This window comes from Ursus arctos, unplaced genomic scaffold (assembly GCF_023065955.2).
Source record: "Ursus arctos isolate Adak ecotype North America unplaced genomic scaffold, UrsArc2.0 scaffold_28, whole genome shotgun sequence".
NCBI lineage: Eukaryota > Metazoa > Chordata > Mammalia > Carnivora > Ursidae > Ursus > Ursus arctos.
In genome coordinates, this window is record NW_026622963.1 from 38,508,786 (window position 1) to 38,535,108 (window position 26,323).

General features: G+C 59.7%; 1 protein-coding gene across 7 annotated transcripts in view; it reads right to left on the bottom strand.

Annotated features, from left to right (window-relative positions):
* Nucleotides 1-23,573, bottom strand: part of TBC1D2B (TBC1 domain family member 2B) — a 59,367-nt gene extending 35,794 nt beyond the window's left edge. Inside the window, exons 1-4 of one of the 7 annotated variants that reach the window (XM_044388459.3) lie at nt 22,080-23,233; nt 21,639-21,784; nt 9,086-9,239; nt 1,836-2,001 (exon numbers count right to left, since the gene is read on the bottom strand). In XM_044388459.3, the coding sequence (XP_044244394.2) occupies nt 1,836-2,001; nt 9,086-9,239; nt 21,639-21,784; nt 22,080-22,275 (662 nt within the window). In that variant the 5' untranslated portion in view covers nt 22,276-23,233. The other 6 variants (XM_044388460.3, XM_044388461.3, XM_044388465.3 and 3 more) reach the window with 6 other exon arrangements.
* Between the last annotated feature and the right edge of the window lie 2,750 nt (nt 23,574-26,323).

Here is a 26,323-nt window from a genome sequence, read left to right on the forward strand (position 1 = left end):
AGTGATGGCCCGAGGTGGGGCTGCGGGTGGGAGCGAGATGAGCAGAGCACGAGGATTTTTAGGGCCGTGAAAATCCTCCGCGTGATACTACGATAGACACATGTCACCTGTGTCCAGATCCATAGGACACTCAACAGCAGGCGTGGCCCTAACATACACGACGGACTCTGGGTCAGTACAATGCGTCAGTGCAGGCACATCCCTGGTACAAAATACACCAGTCTGGTGATCGTGGGGTGGGGTACACACGTGTGGGGAAAGGGATGTAAAAAATCTCATCTTCCCCTTAATTTAAAACTGCCCTAAAAAACTAAGCGTTAAAAAAAAAAAAGACAATTTTGGGGCACCTGGGTGGCTCAGTCAGTTAAGCATCCGACTCTTGATTTTGGCCCAGGTCAGGATCTCAGGGTCAGGGGATTAAGCCCTGTGTGAGACTTAGCCGGGGCATGGAGTCTGCTTAAAATTCTCTGTCTCCCTCTGCCCCTCCCCACCGCTCCCCACCTAAAAAATTAAAATAAAAAAGAACAAGGTAGTTCCTCGCATGTCAGCCTGTGAATACTTTCAAGACGTTTAAAAAAATTTTTAAAAAGAGAACGCAATTAAAAAGTGGACAAAGGATCCAAGGGGAAGTCTCTCCAAAGATCTACAAACGGCAATACGCACGTGAGAAGTCGCCCAATACCATCAGTCACTAGGGAAACGCAAATCCCGACCACGAGACTCCACTTCACCAGTGGGGATGACGAGGACCAGAAAGACAGGGGGCCGCAAGCACCGGGGCGGGCGTAGGGGGACCGTAACCTCCACACATGCTGGTGGGGACGCGGCACGGCGCGGCCTCGAGAACGGCAGGCAGGTCCCCAGAAGGTGGCGCACAGAGTTACTGACCGCCCGCAGGGCCACCCCTAGCACGGACCCAAGAGAAACGAAAACATGTCCCCACAAAACCCGTAAGCGTTTGCAGCAGCGTCGTTCACAACAGCCACGACGTGGCAACCACCGCACGTCCGTCCACGGCAGAGCGGACACAGCGTGGTCTGCCCACAGAAGGGAGCCCCGCTCTGCCGTAAGAGCCACGAAGCGCGGACTGAGGCCACAGCGCGGGCAGAGGCTGCAAGCACGGAGTCAGGGCAAGGAGCTGGGCGCGAGGCTCCCGGGGGCCGTTCACGCGAAGTGAGCGGGACAGCAAACCTGCGGACACGGACAGCGCGTCGGCGGTCGCCCAGGGAGGCAGGGAGGCAGCAGGGTTGCTAGCGGGGCGGGTACTAGCGTCTGTTTTCGGGGGGACGAAAGTGTCCTAAAATTGGCTGCAGTGAAGGCTGCTCGGCTGTCGGTACTAAAAACCCCCGAACCGCACGTTTTAAATGGGTGAACGGTGTGGTACGTCACTTACACCTCAGTAAAGTGTTTCTTAAAAACACACACACACCCCAGCCCGCTGCCCTCTCCCTCGCTCGCGCACGAGCAGAGGACGGACGTCCGGAGCGCGGGCCCCGAGCAGCCCCGGGGGGCCTGGGAAGGGGGCCGGCCCCCTGGGGAGACGCTCAGCAGCCTGGGAGCCCCGTGACCTCGGACAAGGGCTCTTTCTGGCCCGCTTCTGTTTCTGCAGCACGGCGACCGCGTGACCTCGCTCACGGAATCAAGCAAGGGAAAACAGACCCCGCGTGCGAGGTCTGGCACAGACCCTCTACACACGCGGAAGAAACCAACCCGTGCCTCAGAGGACCTCGTCAGCGACAGATACAAGGTGCTTTCAGAATTCCACGTACAAAATCATAACATGTCATCAGAAATAACCCACGCTCAGTTTCACACGTTGCTTTCCAAGGACTCACTTGAGCTCAGCGCCCCACTGTTTGAAAGAGAAATTAACGGGATTTGGGTGCCCTGGGGCTGGCTGGTGAGCTGCTGCCTCTCCTACCAGCTCTCCGGGGGCGGCTTCCACGGCGAGGACATTTCTGGCTTCCTCGGCAGAAGCATCCGGATGTGGGCAAATTACATCTGAAAGACAGGCAAACAAAGGTCAGTCCTCGAGGCTTCCACGTGGGACTCCCCGTCCTACGTGAGACACCGGCCACGGGACAGAGCCCGTGGTGGCGTCAGCATTCTGCGACTGTTTTCACCTAAAGCCCTTCCATGTTTGTGACGTGCTTCAAACCCCCTGGGCCGAGAGGGGCCGGGGTGCCCTGAGCGGTCTCGCAGATAGGCAAAGCGGCAGGAACCTGTGGCCAAGGTCCACGGCCTGCGCTGATAAGGGACAACTCCTGGGATCAGCCTTTATGGAGAAAAGCAAAGTGCAGCGCAGAGCTTACGAACACTCTGCCTCTAAGAAAACGGGCGGATGGGAGTATTCTGTGCGTCTTTGCCACTGTCGGCAGTGGTGACCTGAGGAAGTAAGCTTGCACGTCCCAGGGGAGCGGTTCAGAAAAGTCACAGGAACGCTGGCGCTGAACGATCAAATCTCAGAAGAGCTTTGAACTGTAAGCTTCTGAAATACTGAAGGTTAAAACGGTATGATGTCCAGGATTGGGTTCAAAATAAGAGTATTTGGTTATTTAAATAGAAAAAATACTTGCTTCAAAATAACAAAGTACGTAGGGGTGTCCGGGAAACCAGATGGGTCCATGAAATCGTAATTTTGGGAATCAGTAAACGTGGGGTAAGGTTACAGATTCTCTCTTTGCATAAAAACTCCCTGTAATAAGAACTTCTCTTAACATTTTGAAGAAATGTCCCCAGCTGCAAATACTTTGTGTTCTCAGCAGTGGAATCCCCTCCCAAGAGCAGGGGATGTTTGTGAACAGAGGACAGCCCGCCCTCCTCTGGCGGCAGCGACCCTCACGCTCTCCGTGAAGCAAAATCAAACGGCCTGAACACGGACACCCAGGAAAACGCGGCTTCTCATTGGAGGAGTGCTGGATCTGAGCGGCTCCGACGGTGTCCACGGAGGGCCCTGAGCGCTGGTGGGGAAACCAACCCCAACCACGGGCTCTTCCCATGTGGGTGGGTCACTAAGTGACCAGGTAGCATGGGAAGGGCTCTGAGAACCCACACGGGAAAGCACGCCATGTGTGACGGGAAGAAGCGGGGGTCCGTGTACCTGTCAGGGGAACTCAGCTGCAGCCCAGAGTGGGATCCTGAGTGGGAAAAACAGGAGGGGTGCTGGGAGACAGAGGATTGGGGGCGGGCAGTGGGTTGTAAGACTGAGTGACAGACGCTGGAAGTCATGCATCAGCACGGATTCCCCATTCTTGGTTTGAGGTTCAAACCGCCACCCCGTGGCGGACACGGTGTGCTCCGCGTATGGCCGACAGCGAGAACCCATCTAGGAAGGACGTAAGGGGCGCCTGGGTGGCTCAGTGGGTCAAGTGTCTGCCTTGGGCTCAGGTCGTGATCCCAGGGTCCTGGGATGGAGCCCCGCGTCGGGCTCCCTGCTCAGCGGGGGGGCAGGGGTCTGCTTCTCCCTCGGCCGCTGCTGCTCGCGTGCTCACTTGTTCCGTCAAATAAATACAATTCAAAAAAACAAAGGAAAGAGATAAAGTAACAAAGTCACACAGAACCAGGGAGCCCCTGGCACCCAGAGCCTGGGGTTTGAGAAGACGCTGCAGGACAGCAGAGGGAGCAGAGGGAGGACCCCACCCACGGCTCCAGCCACAGCCGCTCCTCTTCCCTCCTTCACAGATGGGAGCTCCCGAGACTTGGAAAGAACTCCAATAACAAAAAACAAGGTCAAACCCTGAGAACTGGGTCCGGCCCCCGGAGGACAAACACCGCGCGGCAGGTGCTGTGACTGCACCTGCGAGGGCGGGCGGCCGCAGCAGAGAGTGCGCCAGGCGGTGGCACACGAGGGACACCTCCGTTCCTTCAGGGAAGGGCAACACCAAGCTCGGGCTTCCCGAGGGCTGGTCTTCACAGAGCTTGCGCGAGGGTGCACGCACCGGGCCAGGAAGTGGACACGGCGCCCGGGCTCCTGTCCGCAGCACGCCGGGCCAGCTTCTCTGTCTGTGCGGCCGCAGGCAAGGCGAGCGGCGGCCCCGCTGCGGGCACGGGCTTTCAAACACTCTTGCAAAGCACCTCCTGCCCAGAAAACCGCAGGCCATGCGGCCATCCTGGGCCCCACTGGAAACGCTTCCAAGGCGCACGAGGTGCAGGGGCCCAGCTGGAGACAAGGGACTGGAGGCCGGGGAGGATGCTGGCAGAACACACGGCCTCTGAAAGTAATTGTTCCACGTGAAAAAGAAGCCATTTCCCAGTTATGCTATTACTGTCATCTTGCCTTGTCTTCGGTTTTTAAATGTGTGAGATTTCCTTAATTAAAAGCAGAGCGGCTGGCCTCTCCTCCACCCGCGTCTGCACATCAGCATTCAGGAGCCGCCTGGAGGGGGACACAAACTAGGTCACAGCAGGGTTTCCCTGAAGTCCTGCCGGGAGCGACCGGATCCACCAGCTTCCGTAGGGAGAAACGGTCTGCGCTGGAAGGCTTCTGGAGTTCAGATGTTCTCTGCTCCTTTCATGCATTTTCAAACACGACAGCTCTGACGCATCCTGACAGCAGGGCTCCCCCTCCTCTCCTGCTGCCTTGACCCGGCTGGGACACTGGGTCGTCCACGACAGGGGAAAAGTCACGGGGGAAGGCCATTCCCACCAGTCGCACAGAACATGACAGACGAGAGGTCTCTGCCAGAGCTGGAGCACAGAGGGGGCTTAGCAGGAAAACGTTTCTTTCCCCTTTATCGTTGAATTCTAACCCCAGATTGTGGAGGTGCGCTCAGACGCAGAAGAGAAATCTCCCAAGTGAGGGCAGACTGTGTACCCAAAAGGAGGGGCTCTCCAGGCCCCCAGCCAGCCGGTCCACACGTCCTGCTGGCTGCTCCCACCATGGCTGTAAGCCTTGTAACCAGCAGCCAGCAGAGAAGAGGGGCTCATACGCACTGGGGACCCGGACCATGGATGAAGAAAAGAAGGAGCAATTAAGAGCTGGGGCAGGAGGCCCTGTACTTCCCGGGAAGGCTCACGGGTCTCCCTTCTGACCTGCCTCTCCTGCCACCTCCCTTTGAGACCCCGGAGTTGGGGTGGGGCCCCCACCTGGCAGGTGACCTCCCTCTCCTGCCTGTGTCACCTCCTCACCTTCTGTAATCTGCTCAGACCCCAGCCTTGGCACCAACACCCACCCAGCTCACCTGCACCCCCTTCCCCCAGAGCCGCGCTCCAAAGAGGCCCCTCCTAGGTACAACTGGAAGCATCCTCACACCCTTTCCTGGTCTGAAGTGAGGCCAGAAGGAGCCTCAGGGGGCATCCCACTAACAGATAGGGAAACGGTGTGTGCCCAAATCCCGTGAGCTCCCCCCCACCGGGACCAGCTGCCTCTCCAGCACCACGCGGGAGTCCCCGTGACTTACACTTCTGGACAACACGTAGCATTTGCAGTACTTCACAAATGGGGGTGAGAGAGAAGCACAGCTTCCGATCAGCTCATGGGGCGACAGGGCAAACCAGTCTGTGGAGCCGAGGCAGTTCGCGGGGCTGGGTCTGCATCTCACCGCATGTGGGCCTCCCCTGTGCCAGCCGCAGGACTGCACAGGCCGTGGGGCTGAAAGGAGCGGCCGCGGCCCCGCCCCACCAGTCCCGAGAAGGAAGTGTGTGGTCTCCCCTCAAACCGTCTGTTCTGCCATTTTCTGCAGGAAGCACCTGCTGTGCTCAGACGGGTACTTGGGCACCAAGACTCCTGTGACCGTGCGTGCTTCGTGGCCCCCGATTTGCAGGAAGTCTCAAGAGACAAGGTGTTCTCATGCCCCGCTGTTCGCTGATCAGTCGACACGGGAAGTGAGCTAAACAGAAGGAGCTGTGTGCAGCTCCTGGAACGCGGCCATCAGCCTCCTGTGCATGCTTCCGGTGGGTCTGGGTGCCTGGCGCCCAGCAGCTGGGAAGCACTTTGAACCCTGCATTTCGTCCTTGCCAAGTACTTCTTCGTGTGTAAACTAGGTCTTTACCATACAGGCGCGGAGACGTGCGGAGTCCGTGTGGGCGGCTCAGCGCTCCCGGGGGGCCGGACTGGCAGGTGCAGGTGCACGGAGATGCGTGGAGACGTGCGGAGTCCGTGCTTGCGGCTCAGCGCTCCCGCGGGGGGCCGGGCTGCCGGGTGCAGGCAGGTGCAGGAGACAGACGAACGTCAAGCTGCAAATTGCGGTCACAAGACAACAGACCCCTACGCGGAAAACGAACTCTCTAGAAGGAATGTTCCGTAGGCCAGCGGGTGACAGTGCTGCTCCACGGCTCCCCACAGCCCTTCCTTCCTCACAGACGCTGTGTGCTCAGCTCAGACCCCTGCCTTCCCTGCTCCCTCCGGCTCCGGGATGGCCACGCAGCACTGGCCAGCGAAGGAGGCACAGGCTGAGAGCTTGCGGGAGAGCCGCCTCCTTTCCGTGTGCCCCCCCCCACCCCCGCCTCCAGGCAGAGGCAGCAGCGGACTGGGAAAACTGACCCACTAAGGATGGCAAACAGGACGGCCACAGTGGCGCCATGGACTGCGCATTACCAGACAAACACACCCCTGACTCAGCTTCCCCGGTGACTACAGCTGAACGCAATCCTCACCGACTCCAAGTTCTACCAGAACATACTTCTACACGGCCCTCATCAAACGACTGCGAGGGGCGCACATGTCGCTGGCGGTCCAGCCCACCGCCCGGCCTACCCTCCCTCCTGACCCACCTCCAAACCCTCCAGGCCTTCCACCACCCGTCAGAGCCGTGGCCACCATGGCTTCCAGCCAGATCCCAGCCCTGTCCCGCCGACCGGTCCCTTCACCAGCACTCAGCACGTCCGACCCAGCACTCACCCTGCTCTCGCGTGGCTGGTGACGCCCCTCCAGGTCTGGCCCCTGACCACCTGCCAGCTTCCTCCCGGCCTCTCGCTCCCACTGGACTTCTGAGCCAGGCACCTGAATCGGCCGCTCGTTCTGCATGCCGAGGCCGGCCCCGGGCTCACCCTGCCCCGTGCTTCTCACATCGCCTCTCACAGGTGTCTGCACTGGCCTGGGCCCCTCACCCAGCCACGTGCTCCTCCAGAACACGGACTGAGACTTCTCGGTTCTCAGGTCCTAGGGGTGCACCACACCACCCAGACTGCCGGAGACTGCGCAAGGCTCTCCATCCTGCCGATGAGCGAACCGAGGCTCAGACAGACGTGCCTGGGGCAGTGGAGCGGGGCTCAGCAGACCTCCCGACGGCCCAGGCGGTACTAAGCACTTTCAGCGCATGGGCCCCGGCCCAGGTGGTACTAAGCACTTTCAGGGCATGGGCCCCGGCCCAGGCGGTACTAAGCACTTTCAGGGCATGGGCCCCGGCCCAGGCAGTACTAAGCACTTTCAGGGCGTCGGCACCAGGCCACTTCCGCCGTTGAACCCGCCTCCCAAGACTCACAACGGCCTGCCCACCGGACACGTCCATTCCCGAGACCCTCCCCCACAGTGACGTCAGGGGCCGCGGGTGCTGGCGGGATGGCATGGGGCGAGATTGCCCCAAATGAGGGGGCAATGAGGTCAGGAGGAAAGCTTTATTTTTTAGTGCAAATCAGAGTCATAAACGCCCTTCGGTCTAGCGCCCTGGGTCTGTCAGACACGCTCCGCCCTCAGAATAAAGGAACCAGGGCATCGCGCTGGCTCGGTCGCTAGAGTGTGTAACTCTTGATCTTGAGGTCGTGAGTTCAAGCCCCACACTGGGTGTGGAGATTATAAATAACTAAATTTTAAGAATAAAGGAAGAGAAGGGCGCCTGGGTGGCACAGCGGTTAAGCGTCTGCCTTCGGCTCAGGGCGTGATCCCGGCGTTATGGGATCGAGCCCCACATCAGGCTCCTCCGCTAGGAGCCTGCTTCTTCCTCTCCCACTCCCCCTGCTTGTGTTCCCTCTCTCGCTGGCTGTCTCTATCTCTGTCGAATAAATAAATAAAATCTTTAAAAAAAAAAAGATTAAAGGAAGAGAAGAGACGGTGTGCCCCCCGCCCCCCAAGGCACTGGCGGCCTCACGAATGTGCTTAGACAACGACGAGACTGAGTCTCAGAGCTGCTTCTGGTCAGAAACCCTAGCAGAACGGCTTTCAAACACCCCAGGGAAGTGTGCACAGAACACAGAGGCACCCTCTTGGCTCTCGGTGTCGTCCAGGTGTGGACATCCCTGAGAACAAGGTGAGGACCTCACGGGAGCACATGTGGACAGTGTGACATGCATTCAGTACCATGTCACTGGCCACAGGGTCAGGCCACAGAACCTGAGGAGCACAGGGTGGGCAGGGCAGCAGGTGCCTGCAAGGGAGGGGCTCCGCGGGCCTCTGTTTCTGGAACAGGGCGGCCACAGCTCGCAGGGAACAGGATGGAGCCCCTGCTCCGCAGAGCAGAGGGTCCCGCGGGCGTCAGGAAGTGCAGACCTCACCCCTTTGTAGGCGAGAGAACCAGCCCTCACTGGCTGGACCCTGGTGTGTGCACCTCTCATGCCCCGCTTCAGGCCTCTGCCACCTGCCCTCTCCCCGGAGGAAGGCAGGAGCCCCAGGGCCAGCCCCACCCCTCCGCCCTCGCTCGGAAGGTCAGCAAGCCAGCGCTGCTCAACGCATCAGTCACAAGGACAGCGTGGCTCTTCACCGTTTCGGTATGCAAATAAAAAGCCACATTATCTCTACACTGAGACTGTTTGGGATTCACCAAGAGTTGTGGAAATGCCACAAATCCAGAATAAAATGGAATTCGTTAAAGTCTCTCTCGGGGAGATGCCGGGAGCACAGGCTTTGAGAACAAAGCCTGTACAAACTCTGTGGATGCATCGGGGCAGGGCGCACATGCAGGCAGCACGGGGTCACCGCCGGCGGACCCCAGCCTCTCATCCGTGCGGGGCGCCGGGCATGGCCCCAGCCGACCCCCAAGATCGTCATCAGGCTTGAATACAATTCTGTACATGGAAGCACCCGGAACGTATGGCACGCCACCACTGGAAAGGGATCATGGCTACTTTGGCTCTGAACGTCCATCCGGCCGACCTGCCGTGGCAAATGGCTGTGTACGAGGAACGGACGTGGCTGCCCCCACCTGTGACTTACCTGAGTTATCTCTGGCTACGAGACCCTTAGAGAAATCCCCGGGGGTCGGGGAGGCCCTGCTGTCCCACTTCACCATGTCCAGGCCACTGCAGTACTCCCACCGCTTCTGCTGCAGTTCCTGCAGCCAGTAGGTCATGAGCTGACGATTAGGAGCCTGCAAAGAGGGAAGGGGAGAGAGCGTTACGGCGGCCACACGGCAGGACAGGCGGACGCTCCTTGCCCCACGGACGGCGGTGATAGGAAGCACAGGTCAAAGAAATCACGGTCCGGACAGGCGGCTGGTGCTCACACAAGCCACTGAAGCAAACAGCATGGACAGCGGGTATTCAGCCCGGTGAGAAACCCTCCCGCGTGTGGGACCTGGAATCCTAGCACGAGAGAACACCGTCCGCAGACGGCTTCAGGACGCTGGGTGTTCTCGCTGCCCTTGCATGCGGCACGAGCATAAAGCCCGTCTCCAGAGCTCACACCTTGCACAGGCCGGGGTGGAGTCCCGGCCATGCCACGTCAAATAACTGTATTTCCACCCGTTAGCCTGTGGGAGGGCGTCGGCGGACACTGCAGGCTGGAAACCAGAGGCCGCACCCGATGACCAAAACTTTTAAAATTGATGACACCGAGTGCCCGTAAGGGCACCGGGCAGCGGGCCCTGTTGCGAAGCTCTCCCACTGCCCCTGCACCGCGGACACCACGACAGAGCTGCTTGAACAAGAATCCTCGGTTTAAAGGGGAAATCTGGGCGGAAAACAGTTAGCGACCTCGTGACCCTCTCTCACTAAATTCTCCGGGCAAAAACAAACATTAAAGTCACATGCTTTCAATGTCTGACCTATTATTCATGTTACAGAAATCTGGTCCATACGGCAGGGAAAACTGCCTGGAGGCAATGATTAACTGGGGTTCCTTCCCTTTTTAAAAATCTGGAAAGCGCTGAAAGCATCTGAACCTCAACCCTGAGGAGCTAGTGAAAGGCCCCGGGGCTCACGCTGTCCGATAGGAGGCGGAAAAGTTGCAAAGGCGTGGCTGTCAGGTGCTGAGATCCCTAGACAGGCGCAGGGGCTGTGAGGGTGGGCGGCACCCACCGCGCCACGCAGCCCATCAGCGGAAGTCCAGCGAGCGTCCGTGTGTCCCCTTGGCATCTCTGCACGGAGGGAGGGTGGAGCTGAGAGCCGACCTCACCCCGATCTGATTAGATCATAATCACTAACGAGGCTCTCGGTCACCCCGGGTTCAGTCCAGGTTCAACATGGAAAGTTTGCTCAGATCTGCCCAGCACAGCAGCCACTGGACACACGTGGCCACTGAGCACGGGAAATGTGGCTCGTGCCACACAACAGAATAGTCTGGACACGCCGGATTATCTCACCTACACGCGAACACTTACAGCACGTCTGTCGTGGCTCATACCCTGAGCGTCTCAAACGTGCTGCTCTAGACTGATGCCAAGCGCAGTCCATTTGGGGGCCAAGGCTGGTGGGAAGGCCAGGGGCTGGAAAGTGGCCTTGGGGATTGAAACGGAGGCCAAGGGCATCGGGTTCCTGGGACATGGGGCGGCCTCACTTCTCCCCTCCCACAGGACTGAGGACTCAAGAGGACGGCTCCGTCCTTTAACCATGGAGATGCCATCACTCTTTAGGGACCAACAACAGGTCCGGCTAGTCTGGCTGATGGCTCATGGTTTCAGTACCTGTCTCCCTTCTCCAATGGGGCAAGTAGGACCCTCAAGCAATCTGACATCGTGGAACACCTCCACGAGCCATCACGAGGAGCGCCCTCCATGAGCCCCAGCCCAGCTGGGGACAAATGAGCCAGTCCGTGCTGAAGCCTATCACCACCCTGCATATCTGCTCAGCACCCGCCAGCCAGAGGGATGGAGAGCAGGACTGGGAGACCGGGTCTACCCCTACCCTCAATATACAGTGCTCTAATCCCAAATTCTGGAGAGCCAGGTGGGCATTCCAATCATGCTGGAAGGGGCAGAGCCGAGGCTCAGCTCAGCACACAGTAGGTGCCCGTGGGAGACAAGTGTCCAGCAAGAGGCCAGGTGCCAGCATCTGCCGTCTGAAGACTCATGAGGACCATATCCTAAGTGTCCCAGAACACCGGTCTCCCCAACTCCTATACATCCTTCAAAGCCCAATGTAAATGTTACCTCCAGGAGGTTTCCCTGACCTGAGCCTGCATGTTCTGTCTATCCTCTGAACGGGAGGCTCACAACACCGCGTACCCAGGTAAGCTTCCCGTGGAGGTAGGAGCACTCCTCGCGTGTCCCTCATCAGCCTGAGTTCCCTGAACGCAGAGGTCAGACCTGCTGCTCTCAAGGTGGTCCAAGATGCCTGACGCACTCAGATATCGACTCTGTCCTCATGTCCGGCTGCTCCTACTGCCCCGAGGCTGCTAATCCCAGTCCAAACACGAACCACACGGAACGTCTTGGAACGCTGTTCTGGTTGTCCCTATTCAGCCGCATGAGCGTCTTGGGGGCCAGGGGACAGACGCGGACTGGGCGGCCAGGGGACAGACGCGGACTGGGTGGGCGCGGTCCTAATCTGAGACACCTACTGCATTTAGGTGTCAGGCCAGGTCAGAGAATGAAAACCAGGCCACCCACACCCAGCCTGACGTGGACTTCCGTCCTCAGTGGCTGTGAGGACCCACACGATGCCCCAGCTACTCCCACAGACCCGGTCCCCAGACCTCCACCGGCCCCAAACCCAGAAGCCCACACCTGGGCAGAAGGGCCCCAGCCTCCTGTCCCTTCCCCTGGACACTCCCCCCAAGCCTGGCTCTCTTAATAAGGTCATCTGGTCGCAAGTGAGTTCGTTCAAGGCCCAGTCCTGGCAGGTGGGTGTGCACCCGGGGGAGGGGCTGGCGCAGTGACCTGGCAGCCTCACGGAGTCGGGCGCCGTCTCCTACCCACTTTCCCAACTCACGACCCCCTGGGCCAAACTCTGCCCTGGGGGTCTCCAGCCCTGCAGGAAAGACCCTCCAGACACCGAACTTCAGCACAAAGCTTGGCCCCTTTGACCTAACGTCGTTCCCGGGCATCCATTAAAGTAATCCAAAAGAAGGAAAAGGGGAAATGCCACGTACACAAAAATGTTTGTTCATTCGCTCGGCACATATTTACCAAGCACCTAACTCAGGCCAAGCGCCGCCGTCCACGCTGGGGACACAGACCTAGGTGTGACCGGGTCGATTCTTGCTTCAGCCACACCCAGTGAGCAAACGGTTTCCTTTACAACAGCAATAAACAGCTAGAAACATGTTCCTAGGGGCGCCTGGGTGGCACAGCGGTTAAGCGTCTGCCTTCGGCTCAGGGCGTGATCCCGGCGTTGCGGGATCGAGCCCCACATCAGGCTCCTCCGCTGTGAGCCTGCTTCTTCCTCTCCCACTCCCCCTGCTTGTGTTCCCTCTCTCGCTGGCTGTCTCTATCTCTGTCAAATAAATAAATAAAATCTTAAAAAAAAAAAAAAGAAACATGTTCCTTTACGACCGAAATACAAAATGCCTGGCCTAAGAAACCCTCGTACTTTACGGACACTTTCCTAACATCCAGCCACCGTGACGAGCTCTAAAGGACCTCATCGAGGCACAGCAAGGATACTACAAAACTCATCTGAAGTTTCACCTTCAAGAATTCTGAACAACACGAAGGAGGCGGGGGGCTCTGCAGAGGGGTCCACTCCGCCATGAGTCCTTCCAAACATTCTTCTGTCCCCAACACCCATCCCGATCTCCTTCACACAGCTGGGCACGACCCAGACCGTGACGTGTGTCCACACACTTGCAACACCATCGGACACCATCGGACACCATCATGGAAGCCATCGCCAGGTGCCGGACGTCAGACTGAACGCGGGGCACACGCAGTCACCGGACACGCACAGCCACCCCAATAGCATTATCCACGTATCCCTTGTGCTACACACCGGGGCTGGGAGCCTGATGTCCGGGCTCACACCCTGCGTGCCGTGAGCGGCGGGGCTCTGATGCCCCCCTGGAGGGACGTGAGTGACATCGGCACTGCACCTGCTGCCACGGCTCTGAGGGTTCGATCGGCGCATTCAGGGCGCCACGCCAGCCGCACCCACTCTCCAGGCATCGGCAGCGACCGCGTCTCCACCAGCACCCAAGGCCTCACGGCCGGTAGCTGGCTCCATGACAATTCGGACCCCGGTCTGTGTTCCTTGCTGTCCCACGGAGGAGGAGGAAGGAGCGCACGCCCAAGACGACGCCCATCTTGCCAGCATCCCAGCAGGACTCAAGCTCCTGATGGTTTTCCTCGAGGGCCGAGAGGCTGAATGGGAGCCTCTGTGAGTGTGCTGGGTTCCCGGCAAGGACAGCTGGCCTGCCCGCCAGCGCCCGCGGCCCTCTGGACACCCAGCTGGGTCAGCTCCACGGCACCAGGTCAGACAGAGCTCCGCCGTGGGTCCACAGGGGCCCCAGGATTCCACGCTGAAGACATTTCTCATGGACAGACTGCAGGGGGCAGCACCGCGTACAGAAGAGAGAAGCCGCGCTCCAGCCCCACGGAGTCGCCAGCCCTGCAAGGTGCCCACCCCGGTGGTCTCTCCACTCGCGCTCCGTGGCGTCTCCTGGAGTGTCCCCCTCCAGACCCAGGGAAGTCACGTGTACCACCTGTTTCCAGACTCCCTGACGGTGTCAGCGGGCCGTGTGACCTGCATGCTAACGGGGCCCACGCCGCGCCCCCTCCACCGGACAGTGGCCCTGCACGCACGCGCACGCACACACACACCCTGAAGCCGGCTCAGCTTGCACAGCCCCTGCTGCTACCGTGCTAGCAACCACCCTCGAACTCCTACCCACTGCTCAACGCCCAGTCCAAACACCGCCCCCCAGAACCAGTCGTGTGTGCGGACACAGCAGTTCAGCCGTCCACGTGGGGCGCAGACTCTGGGCTCCTCCCCGGAGGGCCGGGTCCCCCCACATCTACAAAGAACAGCATGACCATCGTTCATGGCAGAGCCACGGAAGGGAGGGTACGCCCGGGGGTAGGCTCCGTGTGCCCACCTCACTCAGCCCCTTGTTTAAGGGGGCACGGTGGCTGCTCACGGGGAAGGAATTTTGTTTCTTAAACCTGAAGAAGGCTACCTGGATTCCCAAGAGGCATCTAAACAATAAAAGCACAAGAGTATCGTAAGCAGCCTGACGATACAAAACTCAGATGAAAAACAGACCACAGCCCAAATCTGATAAATAACTTCAGGTTCCAAATTTTCTTTTGAATGTTTCAAAATCACGAGCCTGGAAAGAATCTCAAGAGATCTGGCCCCATACCAACGAAGCAGACGTGAAGTCTTGTGTCTGAGCCGGCAGCAGACGCCGGGAAGGGAACCCAGGCAGGACCTCCAGGCCCCAGAGAGCAGGGAGCATCCGCGTGGCCCTCCATTCCAATGGCGGGTGCCACGCACTCTTACCTCTTATCTTTCCAAACTATCTTAAAATCAGCATTTTCATATGATCTATCAAAATAGTTACACAATTGTAATGTCAATCCTTTTCAAAGGCTGGGCAAGAACCCAGACCCCAGGGGAAGTCCCCCACCTGCCACCCACTCGGGAGGCGGAAGTCGGCAGGAGGCTCCCCTTTATCCACTCAAGCACCCTCTTTTAAAAAGCAAATATGCCGACGCAAACTCATCTGTCCTGACACCTTCCCAGCATTAACGGACATCACAGAGACTAGCAAGGAAAGGCAAGGACGGGGAGGAGGGGACCCAGGCACAGAACAAGGTGAAGCTAGTGCCCGTCTGCAGGAAAGGGGGCTGGCCAGGTGACCGACTCAGCCACTCCGGCTCTGCTCCCTCAGCAGGAAGTGGGAAGCCCGGCAACAGAAGAGGGGCACGTGGTCCCCGACTGACCACGGGGCTGCATTCCTGTGGCTCCCTATCAGCTCCGCTGTTGCACAATCGGGGAGAGCCAGGGCTCTTCGAGCTCAGGGGAATTAAAAGCTGCGGAAGCCGCAGCCGTGGACGCCCCGCACCACCCCCGGTGTGATGGTTTCCACACACCGTGCCACACGGCCCGGCCCCGCGTGACGCCGTCTACTAAGACGCAGGACACAGCAATGACTTCCTGTGAAGAGTTAGGAACCGGGGTCCCAGGCTCCACCCGCCAGGGACCTGGGGGACAGGGGGGCACGGCAGCAGAGATCTGCCTGCCCTTTAAGAGAGTTTGCGGGGTGTCTGGGAGGCGCATTGGTCCCTAACAGTTCTTCGGGCCGAGCTGGTGTCCCAGGAAAGGGTCCGGTGGCTCCCCGACGTCACTGTGTTATTCACCCTTCGCTGGGTGGAATCTGGGGGCTCTCAAAGTCCCTGCCAGCTATGCAGCAGCGGAATCACAAACGCTGTCCCGGAAATAGCCCGGGATGCCCGGCGAACACCCCTGGAGGAGCGCCAGCCCGTGGTGCAGGCCAGGGACCAGGCGGCCCTCAGGCCCTCGGGGAACTGGGGAGAGGGTAACAGGCCCCAAACCACTGCTGGTAGAAACTCAGAATGCAAAGCAGATACACAGACAGAAACCACAGAGCGTTAACCCAAGGATAAGGGGCTCGTGCCTCACTGGTCCCCGCCCACGTGGCCTATTTCCACTCCACACAGAAAACCACCACCAAACGGGGCCACTCCATACTTTGCCGCGGAGGGAGCCGCCACCCGCAGTCCAGGAGGGCAGAGCTGCGGCGGGAGGGTCGGCGGAGGATAAGCATGCGGGTTCCCGGGGTGCACCCTGGCCTACCAACCGCATCAGGGTCCCCGGGGCAAACCCACCGTGTGTGTTCTCTACGGCTTCTCTCCTGCAGCTCGAGAACCAGGGTTCTGAACAACGTGCTTCCTTCAAACAGCAGACGCGAGAGTGCTCTGTCAGCACGTCGCCTGTGGGACAGGATGTGTGGGGGCGCGGTGCGAACCCTGAAGCCGGGCTAGCGGGCACGGCTCACGGGCAGCTGTGGGGGGCCTGTCCTCTCTGGCGTACGTCGCCCGAGAAGGCTCCCGACAGGACACGCGCTTCCCCCTAAGCCAACCCCTCCTGGAAGCGCACCGTCTACACCGCTCACGCCCCCATGTGACTCGCTGTCTTGAAGCCACACTGCAGCATGAAACGGGCAAATGTCCACTTTAGGTGCCTGTCCACCACTGACCCCGCGTGAGCCCAACTGCCCCCTCCGGCCTAGAGCGGAAACACGAAGCAAACGTCACCGAGCTGCTGGGTTAACAGGGCACACAGCCCGCGTGTCCGGGGAAGGCTCCAGTGCCAGCGCCGCCACCACCCCGCGGAGGGCTGTTCCCTCCTGCTGGCGCCCCGGGTCACCGCCCCCGCAGTTCCGACTCAGGGATAGTGACCCCTGGAGCAAAAGCACGTAAGGACTTCCTCCAAGTCACTGAGCCGCTTAATGACAATGCCCTAGTCACACCCGGGAACAGGCGGGGCAAGCTCCCCGAGGCCAGAGGCAACAGCTGATTCCTGCCAGGTGCCCGCCAGGGCCTCGCGCCACAGAACCTGCCAGGCGAAGGGCTCACACCCGCATCGCACCGGGACAGTCAGGCTGGCTTGTCCGCCCGCCGTCTTCCCTGGACATCGCAGAGCTGGAGGGGAAACGAAATCATCCCTCTAATCCAAGATCGACATCTCCGATGGCAGGGCCTGCTCACCCAGTCCACCGCCAGCCCTGCCATCCGACACTCAGACAAGTTCTCGCCCAAGGGGCAGAGGGCACGAGGACCGCGCTCCTTCCTGGAGGCTGGCTGCGGAACGGCCCGAAGGCTGGTCCCAAGGATGCAGCTCCGGACCCCTCCCCACCAAGCCCCAGTTCCCCCCGACACTCAACCTGAGAAAGGTCAGCAAACGAAGACATGGAGTCCCGTCTGACCGGGGACACGTCCTCTGTCGCACGAGGCTCTAAATCTTGGAGCAGCTATAGTTCCATCCAAACCTAAGCGCTCCCCAGCCCACCTTCTCCAGGGAGCACTTCTGACAATCACCACACGGGCCTCTCCGACTCTGCAATGCCCACAGAAATTATCACACAGACCACAGCCTTCTGGCCCTGGGCCACATCCCAATCCGTCCTTCCCATACAGGCCTCCCTCCTCTTCATCACCGTGGAACGACGCCACACCTGCCCCAGAGTCCAGACGCGCAGGCCTCGGATACTCACGCCCCGCACCGACTGCGACAGACCAACACGATTTCCCTGCGGAGTTTCTCCAAAGCCGTCAGGTGCTGACGGATTTTTAAAGTCTTCCTACTGTAGTTTCTTAAGTGAAGGGGAAAATTCCTGCCATCTCTGCAGAAAGAGCGTAACGCAGCAGATGCTAATGAATGAACAGGCACCGCGAACGTCTCTGGGCAGGAATATCGGGTCGGTCGGCCACTATGCCTGAGCGTTGGCGACCTGCCTGACCTTCCCCTAGTGCCGGGATGCGGTGCTGAGCCGCAGACCATCTCTGTCCTCGGGCTGCGTGTGCCCTAGCAGGACACAACATCAGGTGCTCAGATACCCGGACAGGACTGGACCCACTTCAGGGGGCAACCTGTGTGCTCGGAGTTTCCTGAGCGGCCTGGGGAGCCGCTGTCTGGGGGCAACAGTGGGATCTGCAGGCTCTCCGGGAGGCACCTCTGTGTCCACCGCCCACAGTGTCCCGGTCCCTGAGTTCTGTAGGTGGGTGTGCAGCAGGCCGCTGGTCAGGAGCCCTGTGGCTCCCTAATTCATGACTCCGTATTACACTCACTTCGGGACAGCAACCAAGCCCTGCGGAGGCCCGGACCTGAAGGGAGGCAGGCCAACACCCACTCCAGTGTCATTAGACCCAATTACAGAAATCTCCAGGAGAAATGACCATTCCTATCAAACCCCCTCCCCCAATCAGAGAGTCATTTCTACAATAACAGAGTCTTTTCTGTCCTTGGCGGGAAGCTTACGGTCTGAATTGCGTTCCGACCACACAGGAAGACTGCACCCCAATGGCTCATGGGTAAAGGCACCTACCAAGGACAGCTGTCCAGCCCTGAGGGCCTCCGTGGGGTGGCCGTTGGTGTTTACACCTCAACCCCGAACGCATGCAGCCCCTCCCCATTTCTCAAGAAACAGTTGCCTCCACAGGGAAGGAAGTTGGCAACGGGCATCTGAGCAAAGCGGGTGGAAGAGGCGAGCCCTTGGTGCAGGTGGTCACGAGGAACGCTGCGGGACGGGCAGTCCACCCGGCGGGGCCGGGCCCCAGCCGCACAAGCCCCCTGAGCAGCCTCCAGACCCCACTCCCCCCGAAACCGGGGCGCCTAAGACATAAGGGGCCACGATATCTTCCCCGTCCCGTTTGTTTCCTTTGAAAGCTTTCCGCCAGGCCGTCGCACACGTCCGTCAGCCTTCACACGCAGACCGCACGGTCCTCCAACACGGTCAGAGGGGGTGCTGGGCACAACCACCCACCGGTTTGGAAGAGGGGGAAAGAAACCTCTCGACCCCCACTTAAAACTCTGCTGTAGCCCCAAAGGCCTCCCCCTCCAAAGGCTGTGCCCCCTTCTCCCTGGCTGTCCCCCCAGAGCCCTTTGAGCCCCACACACGACCAGCACTCCCGCCTACGCAACTCTGCTCCCACCACGCCCCTCCCCCTCCCCCCTGCGGTCAACACCACCCAACCTTCACATCTCAGCAAGTCTCTCCCAGCCCTCCCCTGCGAAGCAGACCAGGTTCCCCGTCACACATGCTCATACCTTGTTCCTCCCACGCGGCACGGCGCCCATTGCTGTGACCAACGTCTGTCTCCCCACGCTACAGAAAGCCCCGCCAGGCAGGAACCGGCTCACGTCGTTCAGCCCGTACCCCAGTAACTAACACAGGGTGGGTGAGTGAGTGAGAAGGGCCCCAGGCCCCCCCAAAACATGTGAGTCTGTGAACCGCAGTCCGGGGCCGTATCCAGCCCCCTGCCTGCATATGCACCTGCAGGCCAGCAATGCTTTTTACACTTTTAAATACTTGAAAAAAAATGAAAGAACAGTATTTCGTGACATGTGAAAATCACATGAAATTCAAATTTGAGTCTGTAAATAAAAACTACAGAAACATTGCTATGCTCATTTTATGGCTGTTTCTGTGCTATGACAGCGCAGGAGTCAGAAACGGTGTGGTGGCAAGACATAAAACATTTACCACACGGCCCTTTACTTAAAACACTCACCCATGGCTACACCGGTGTCCGCGGCGTCCAGCCAGGGGCGTGAAACACCAGAGACGGAAAATCAGGACCGACGGTGCTCTGGGTGGGCCGCACCCTCCCTGCATAGCTGATGCCTGTTGTATTCCGCGGGCGCTCACGGCACGGCACAAGGGGAGAGGGTTATCGGACACACTGCAGGACCTGGCTCACCCTCCTAGGGGGCCAAAGCCCTCCCCAAACCAGGGGACCACCTGGGCGGCCACCATCTGTGCTCTCATTCCAAACAGGCCCACCTGGCACTTCCTCTGTGCAGGCACCATGTGGAGGTCAGGATGCAGACTCCAGGACTGGGGTGCAGACCACACCGTAAGGAGCGCTGGGCCAGGCAGCAGGACTGGGCAAGCTGCTGGGACACCGCACGTGGGACACCGCACGTGGGACACCGCACCTGCCTTTCAGGAGTGTCCTCGCTGTGATGCCCCGACAAACCCATGAAAAGCAAAGTCTGGACAGAAGATTTAAATAATACTTTGAGACCCCTGAGTGGATGGCCTCGGGCAGGACAGCTTAGCGGGACCATCGCGCCAGGAAGGCAGAGCTCCCCGCCTCTCTTCTGTGTGGGACACACGATGATTACCCAAGCTAACAAACGTTTGTCATCAAGCTGGGAGCAGTTTCAACACCAGAGAGAACGTGCATCCTTCCCACAAAAGTGGGTTAAGAACAAGGGTGCATGACTGGGTAGTTACGTGGGGCTCAGAAACCGACCCACGTCCATTTGAGCACCAAACGGCCCCGAGAAAGGGGTGGAGGGTGGGGAATTCACCTGCTGACGGTCTGACGATGCCCCTCGCTCCAGGGGCTGCAGTGGGCTCGCAGAGGAGCCTGGTCCCGCCCATGCTTTACCCTCGTCAGTCACACGCGAGCCTCCCTAAGCGCCAGCTCGCTCCAGAACTGGCTCCTGCCCCTCGCACCCCAGGAAGGCCCGCGCGCAGCCTCCAGCACATTCTCCTCACCCGCCCGGGAGCCCTGGCGTCTGCCTGACCACCGTGGCTGCTTCCAAGTGTAAAATGCTCCTGCTGCTTTTTTACTACGGGAAAAGCACAGAGATCAAATGCAGTAAAGGGAAAAGCACTAACCCTCATCTCATCCCAAACCACTGACGTCCTGTGTTAAAAAGGTAGACCTGTCAGAACAGATAACACAACGAGCTACTCTGCATCTCGGACACTCACTATTCCCGGAGCCTTGACCTTCAGGGAGGGTCTCAGTCCAGCTTCCCGATCTCAGGCAAATCCCAGCCTCTCTCTGGCCTCTGCTCCCTCATCTGTAAAACAAGGCGCTGGACCAGATCCCTGAGCTCAGCAACAGAGAAGCTTAGCAAGAAATTCCAATATCAGCTTTCATTAAGACTCAAGCAGTAAAACATTTTGAAAAAGCCCAACGAAACCACAGCTTTGCCAGAGAGGAATGAAAGACGCTTTAAAACAAGAAACACATGATAATGCAAGAAGCAAACTGCTGATTTCTCTTCCCTTTCTAACGCATCTGTCAAGGGAAATGGTGTCTGTAAAATGCTATGCAACCTGAGCAGGGCTGAGCAGGGCTGAGTCCTTACTAGCCTAAGCTCCCCCCGCAAATCAGGGGCTCCCCCACCCCTTGCCGAGGAGCCCTCGAGCCAAGTGTTAACGCTTACAGGACCTGACAGGTGACAAGGAAGATAAATGACTGATTCCCACCTTCACCACCACGGAAGTTTTACTCCCGCAGCTCAACAGGAATCCCCTACACTAAAACACATCCCTACTCGGGAACCCAGCGTCTCGACAGCTCCCTTCCTTTGGAAAGCCCTGCCTCTTTTCCATTCCCACTGTTTCTGGAAAGCAGACCCTCAGCCTCGGGCATTCCGTCCTACTCTGTGACTACACAACTTTCCATGTTCCTCAGTCAGGAATCCACACGAAAACAGATTTCCTTCTTTAAAAATATTCTGGGGGCGCCTGGGTGGCACAGCGGTTAAGCGTCTGCCTTCGGCTCAGGGTGTGATCCCGGCGTTCTGGGATCGAGCCCCACATCGGGCTCCTCCGCTATGAGCCTGCTTCTTCCTCTCCCACTCCCCCTGCTTGTGTTCCCTCTCTCGCTGGCTGTCTCTATCTCTGTCGAATAAATAAATAAAATCTTTAAAAAAAAATAAATAAATAAAATAAAATAAAAATATTCTGAACGTACAAGAAGATGGACGGAAAGCTCTAAAGCGCCCTGGGGCACCCGGTCCTAGAAACAGACACTTGCCAACACACGGGACGCCTGCCCCATCTTCCTGAGCCGCGAGTGTGTCCTGAATCCAGGGCTCATCACCCCACGCGGCTCCCCACTCACCACACGGCACAGACAGCTGCGGGACCTTCTCAACCTTTCCGTCAACGGTGCCGTCCGTATGCAATCACTCAGTACGGTCTTCTTGCCCCGTTTTAGGCGAGTCTGTCGTGTGGACGGCATCAGGCGTCCTCTCTTCGTGCTCACTGCTGTATAAACATTCCGTTACACGAATGTGCCACGTCCTCAGCCACAGATGCTACTCATCACTTCGTACGGCTGCCACACGGGGCCTAAGCTGTGCCAGCCATTCCCACAGCATTTCCGGAATGCTCACAACCCCGTAACGAGGAAGGTGAGCGTCCCACTAGACCGGAGGGGGCTGGGACACACGGGGTGTAAGCTGCCCAACACCCGTGCGCAGCAGGCCCAGGCGAGTTCAGGACCCCTCGGCTCTACGGCCACCGTCTTCTGTGACCCCCCAAGCCCCGTGTAGGGACGTACCTCCATTACTCACATTTCCCTCAATGAGAAAATGGACAGAGAGCTCCAAAGTCAGCTGAGAAAATCTGAAACAGGATGCTCCATTTTCTTTTTCAACAAACAATTCCAGAGGAAATTCATCTGACACAGGCTTGCCCGCATGCAGTGAGGACAAGCCTTCCTCTGGCAGAAGTCCCCGTGCGCTCCCTGGAGTCATTCCCAAGTTTATACAAACGGTTTCCAAGTCAGCCGGAGTTTGCTGCAACCCTGCTTGGCTTCCAGGGCAGAAGCAGGCTGTCTGCACCCACTCAGAGACGGCATGGAGGGCCGGAAAGAACCCAGGAATCACAGTCCGCCTGAATGGCAGCCACTGAGTTGACACAGCTCTAAGAATGACCTCGGGCAGCAACCCCAGCTGCTGCGTGCTCTGGAGGTCCGAGGTCCGGGAACAGTCCTGGGCTCATGGGGCCCAGGGAAGCAGGCACAGCCCCCTCCGCTCGGCACTTGGCCTGGGAGAGCGCTCCAACAGGCCAGCCCGGCCCAGCCCTGCTGCTCTGGAGAAAGCCCAGCCCGAGGACTGAGGGTGGGGGCTCAGAGCAGCCAGGCCAGGAGAGCGGCCCGGGAGAGGAGGGGACCCCAAGGCCAGGGGCGGGCACCAGGACCAGGACTCTCCGCCGGATCTCCCACGCGGGGTTTCTCTGCGACAGGATGAAGGAAGCCTCGCACGGGCAAGGCAGGCTGGCTGAAGCAACCCCCTCCCACGTCTCCCGGCAAAGTAAGGAGCCGAACAGGCTCTGCCACTTACGGGCGGTGCGACCTTCGCTGAGCGCCCCTGCCCCACTGTGCGCGGACCGCAGGGAACTACCGGTGAGGGCCCTGCCCCCTCCGACCCTTCAGAGAATCCCGAAGCCCACCCCCCACCAGGGGTAACGGTCAGCCCCCGTTACAGAAGCGGCGGCGGAAGCACGAGGGGTCGTAACCCAGGCAGGTCCAGAAGCCTGCAGGCGCGAACTGCCCGGACCGCGGCGCGCGGCGTCCACGTCGCGCGTGGGGGAGCCCAGGTGAGCGGCGGAGGAGGGGTGCGGGCACCGCGCAGCCCGCAGCCCCTGGGGCGGGGGGAGGGGGGACAAGCCCGGGTGCGCCGCCCGAGTCGGGAGAGGGGCGCCAGGTGCGGGCTCCGCGCTCCCACCTTGAGCACCGTGACGGAGCCCGCGCTGTGCACCTGGAAGTGCGCGGGCGGCTCGGCGCCGGGCTCGGCCGCCTCGTCGGGGCCCTGGTAGCTGAAGCAGGCGTCCGCGATGTCCAGGTGGCCGAGGGGCAGCGCGTCCTGCGGGCTCTTGAAGTAGTAGAGGTAGCAGCGGCGCGCGTCGAACACGAACCAGCGGCTGCGGTAGCCGCGCAGCGGGCCCTTGCCCGACAGCTTCTGCAGGTAGCCGCACAGCCGCGCCGGCTCCCGCTCCTCCTCCTCGGCCCGCGCCCCGGGCCCCGGCATCGCCGCCGCCGCCGCCGCCGCCGCCCCGGCCCTGCGCGCCCCCGCCCGCCCGCGCGCCCCCGAGCCGCCCCCGCGCGCTCCGCCCCGCCCCGCCCCGCCGCTGCGCACGGCCCGCGGGCGCGCAAGGCAGCCTGGGACTTGGAGTCCCGCCGCCCGGGCCCGAACCGGCCGGGAGCTGGCGCTCGGCACACCTGCCACGCGAGGCGCGCGGCACCTGTGCTGGCTGCCCTTCCAGGAGGGATGCGCGAGACCCGCCGCGGACGGCGGGCGGCCCGGCAGCGGCCACGACGGCGCGAAACTGGCCTTCGCCCGAAAGAGGAAGCGCCAGGAAGGACGGGACCGAGCCAGCCGCGACCACGTGGGCCCAAGGCCGGGGCGCTGAGCGAAATAGGCCGGCGAAAGACGGAGCCCGCACGATTTCGCGTGCGTGGACTCTGGAAGAAAGACACACCAACACAAGAGAAGCAGGCCCTTCAATGCCAAGGAGAAAGTGGACCTTAGCCGAGGGCAGGTGGGCAGCGGGAGGTCGGGGCCTTCAGGTGAGCGGTGTAGAGGTCCGCCGAGCAGGTGCAGGCCGGGGAACGGAACCTGCCGACCGCTCCGCCGGACACCTGGAACCGATGTGACACCACCTGTCGACCACACCTCCACGGAAAGAAGGTTCTAGCTTTGTTTCTGCAAGGGCCAAATCAAAGCAGATATCCCCCGTTCTTCCTTCTGCGTGTTCTTATACAGACATGTGAGAGGGCACGATAAAAGCTGGAAAGCTTAGCTCTCCGAGAGGGACGGGGCACCAGACGAGTCTGCCAACATCAGACACGCAGGAAGACTGAGCTCCCGCTTGCCCAGCCAGCCACACACAGGTCCTGCCTCCGCTGCCCCACGGACACCCCTCCCCGGGGCCATCAGCAGTCCTTCGGTGGCTGCAGGGAGGGTGCCCCCCCCTTCATGCCCTGGGTGCTCTTGAAGCACCAAACATACCGTGTAGAGGTGGGCTTGCCTCCGAGCTCTGCCCTCACCAGAGCTGTGACCTCGGGCGGGTTATTTGACCTCTCTGAGCCTCAGCCTCTTCATCTGTAGAATGGGGATCATACAATGGGTACCATGGTTCTTGTGGGGCTTACAGGAGCAGTGCATGTGAAAGTGCTCGGCACTCTGTCCATTCCAGTGCTCTTATCATTCCTGTATAGTTAACACAGATGTCCTTCTCAGCCGGCAGCTTCTGAGACGGGGGATCGAGCAGCGGACCAGCCCCCCCCAGGGGAGGCCCGAGACCACCCTGCAGGAGTGGGATGGGCCGCCCTGGGGAGAGAGGGAACCGAGTTCGATTCCGGCCTCGCCCTGTGGGTCAGAGGGGCAGTGACTAATGGGCTTGCGGGGTGAGGCGGCCAGGGTGGGATGTGACCGGGAGATCCTGTGGAAAGGGGAACAGCTGGGAGCGCTGGATCCGTGTAGCTGCAGCTTCGCTTGAGAGGCGCCCAGGAGGCCAGGGAGGAGCGGGGGACAGCCCGCTGTCCTCAGCTGTGTCAGCCAGTTGTGCGAAAGTAGGTGTGGCCGTGGCCTGTGGCCCCCGAGGACAGAACTGAGCCTGGGTCCACCTCGCAGAGACCAATTTCTGCTAAGTGTCAGGACGGCCCAGGGCTGAGCCCCCAACCTGTGCAGACGGGACTGGACGAGGGACCGCTACTGTCCCTCCATGGCTGGCATCTGTGCTTCTCAGCGGACAAGCTGGGCCCCAGCCTGACCCTCCTGCCCCGGAGCTGGCTCAGTCCCCGGCCACCCCGGGCGGAGCAGGAGGCCGCCTCTGCCCCAGTCTTCCTGGGGCCGGGCCACACCCCACATCACATCCAGCATGTTAAAATCCCCCATATTCTGTGGTAAACATTGCTCTAAAAAAGTGTGAGGGCATTTCCATAATTATGATCCTGATATTATCTGACTGTGAGGAATTCATCTTAATTTATGGTCGGCGGACGATTTCTTGGCAGCCATCGTGTCTGTGTGGGCACCCTGGCTGAATGAAAGAAATCCAGCCTACGCATTGTTTTCAAAGGGAGTGACATTTCTTTTTAAAGTTTATTTATTTATTTTTAAGTGCCCTGTATGCCCCACGTGGGGCTCGAACTCACAACTCCAAGGTCAAGAGTCGCACGCTCTACTGACTGAGCCAGCCGGGCACCCCTAAAAGGAGTGACATTTTAATGATTACTATGACATTGATTTAATCATCTAATTAAATGCTTATTAATGTAGATCTTGCTTTTTCTCGGGCTTTGGAGCCCAAGTGTATCTGTCTTAGGCTACAGACGTTTCGCAGGCCCCTTGAGAGCTGGCAGAGCCCGGGGCTGGGCCTGCGGAATCAGGAACAGACTGCCCTGGCCAGGCCCAGAACGTGGCCCCCTGAGGTGGCTGCTCAGCCACAGGCCCTGAGACCCCAGTGCGCCGGACAGAGTGGCCACCGCCTCTCAGCAGAGTCCCTGCCCCCAGGGCCCAGCCCAGTGGAAGTGGCCCAAGCCTTCAGGACTGACCCCCACCCCCTCCCGACCCGCAGACCTCTCCCAGGCCACCAGCCCTGCCCACTCCCTCCGGGCCACTCCAGGACCCTGGTTTTCCAGGAACAAACCCTGCATTGTGTCACGCCCGGGTCCCGAGGGCCATGCCCTGAAGGGGCTACAGGATGGAGCTTTATCTCGTCTCCTGCTGCCCCTCCCCCACCCTCCATTTGGACAAGTTTAGTTGTTTATGTAAAATGCTGAAAAATGCAGCTTCAGTT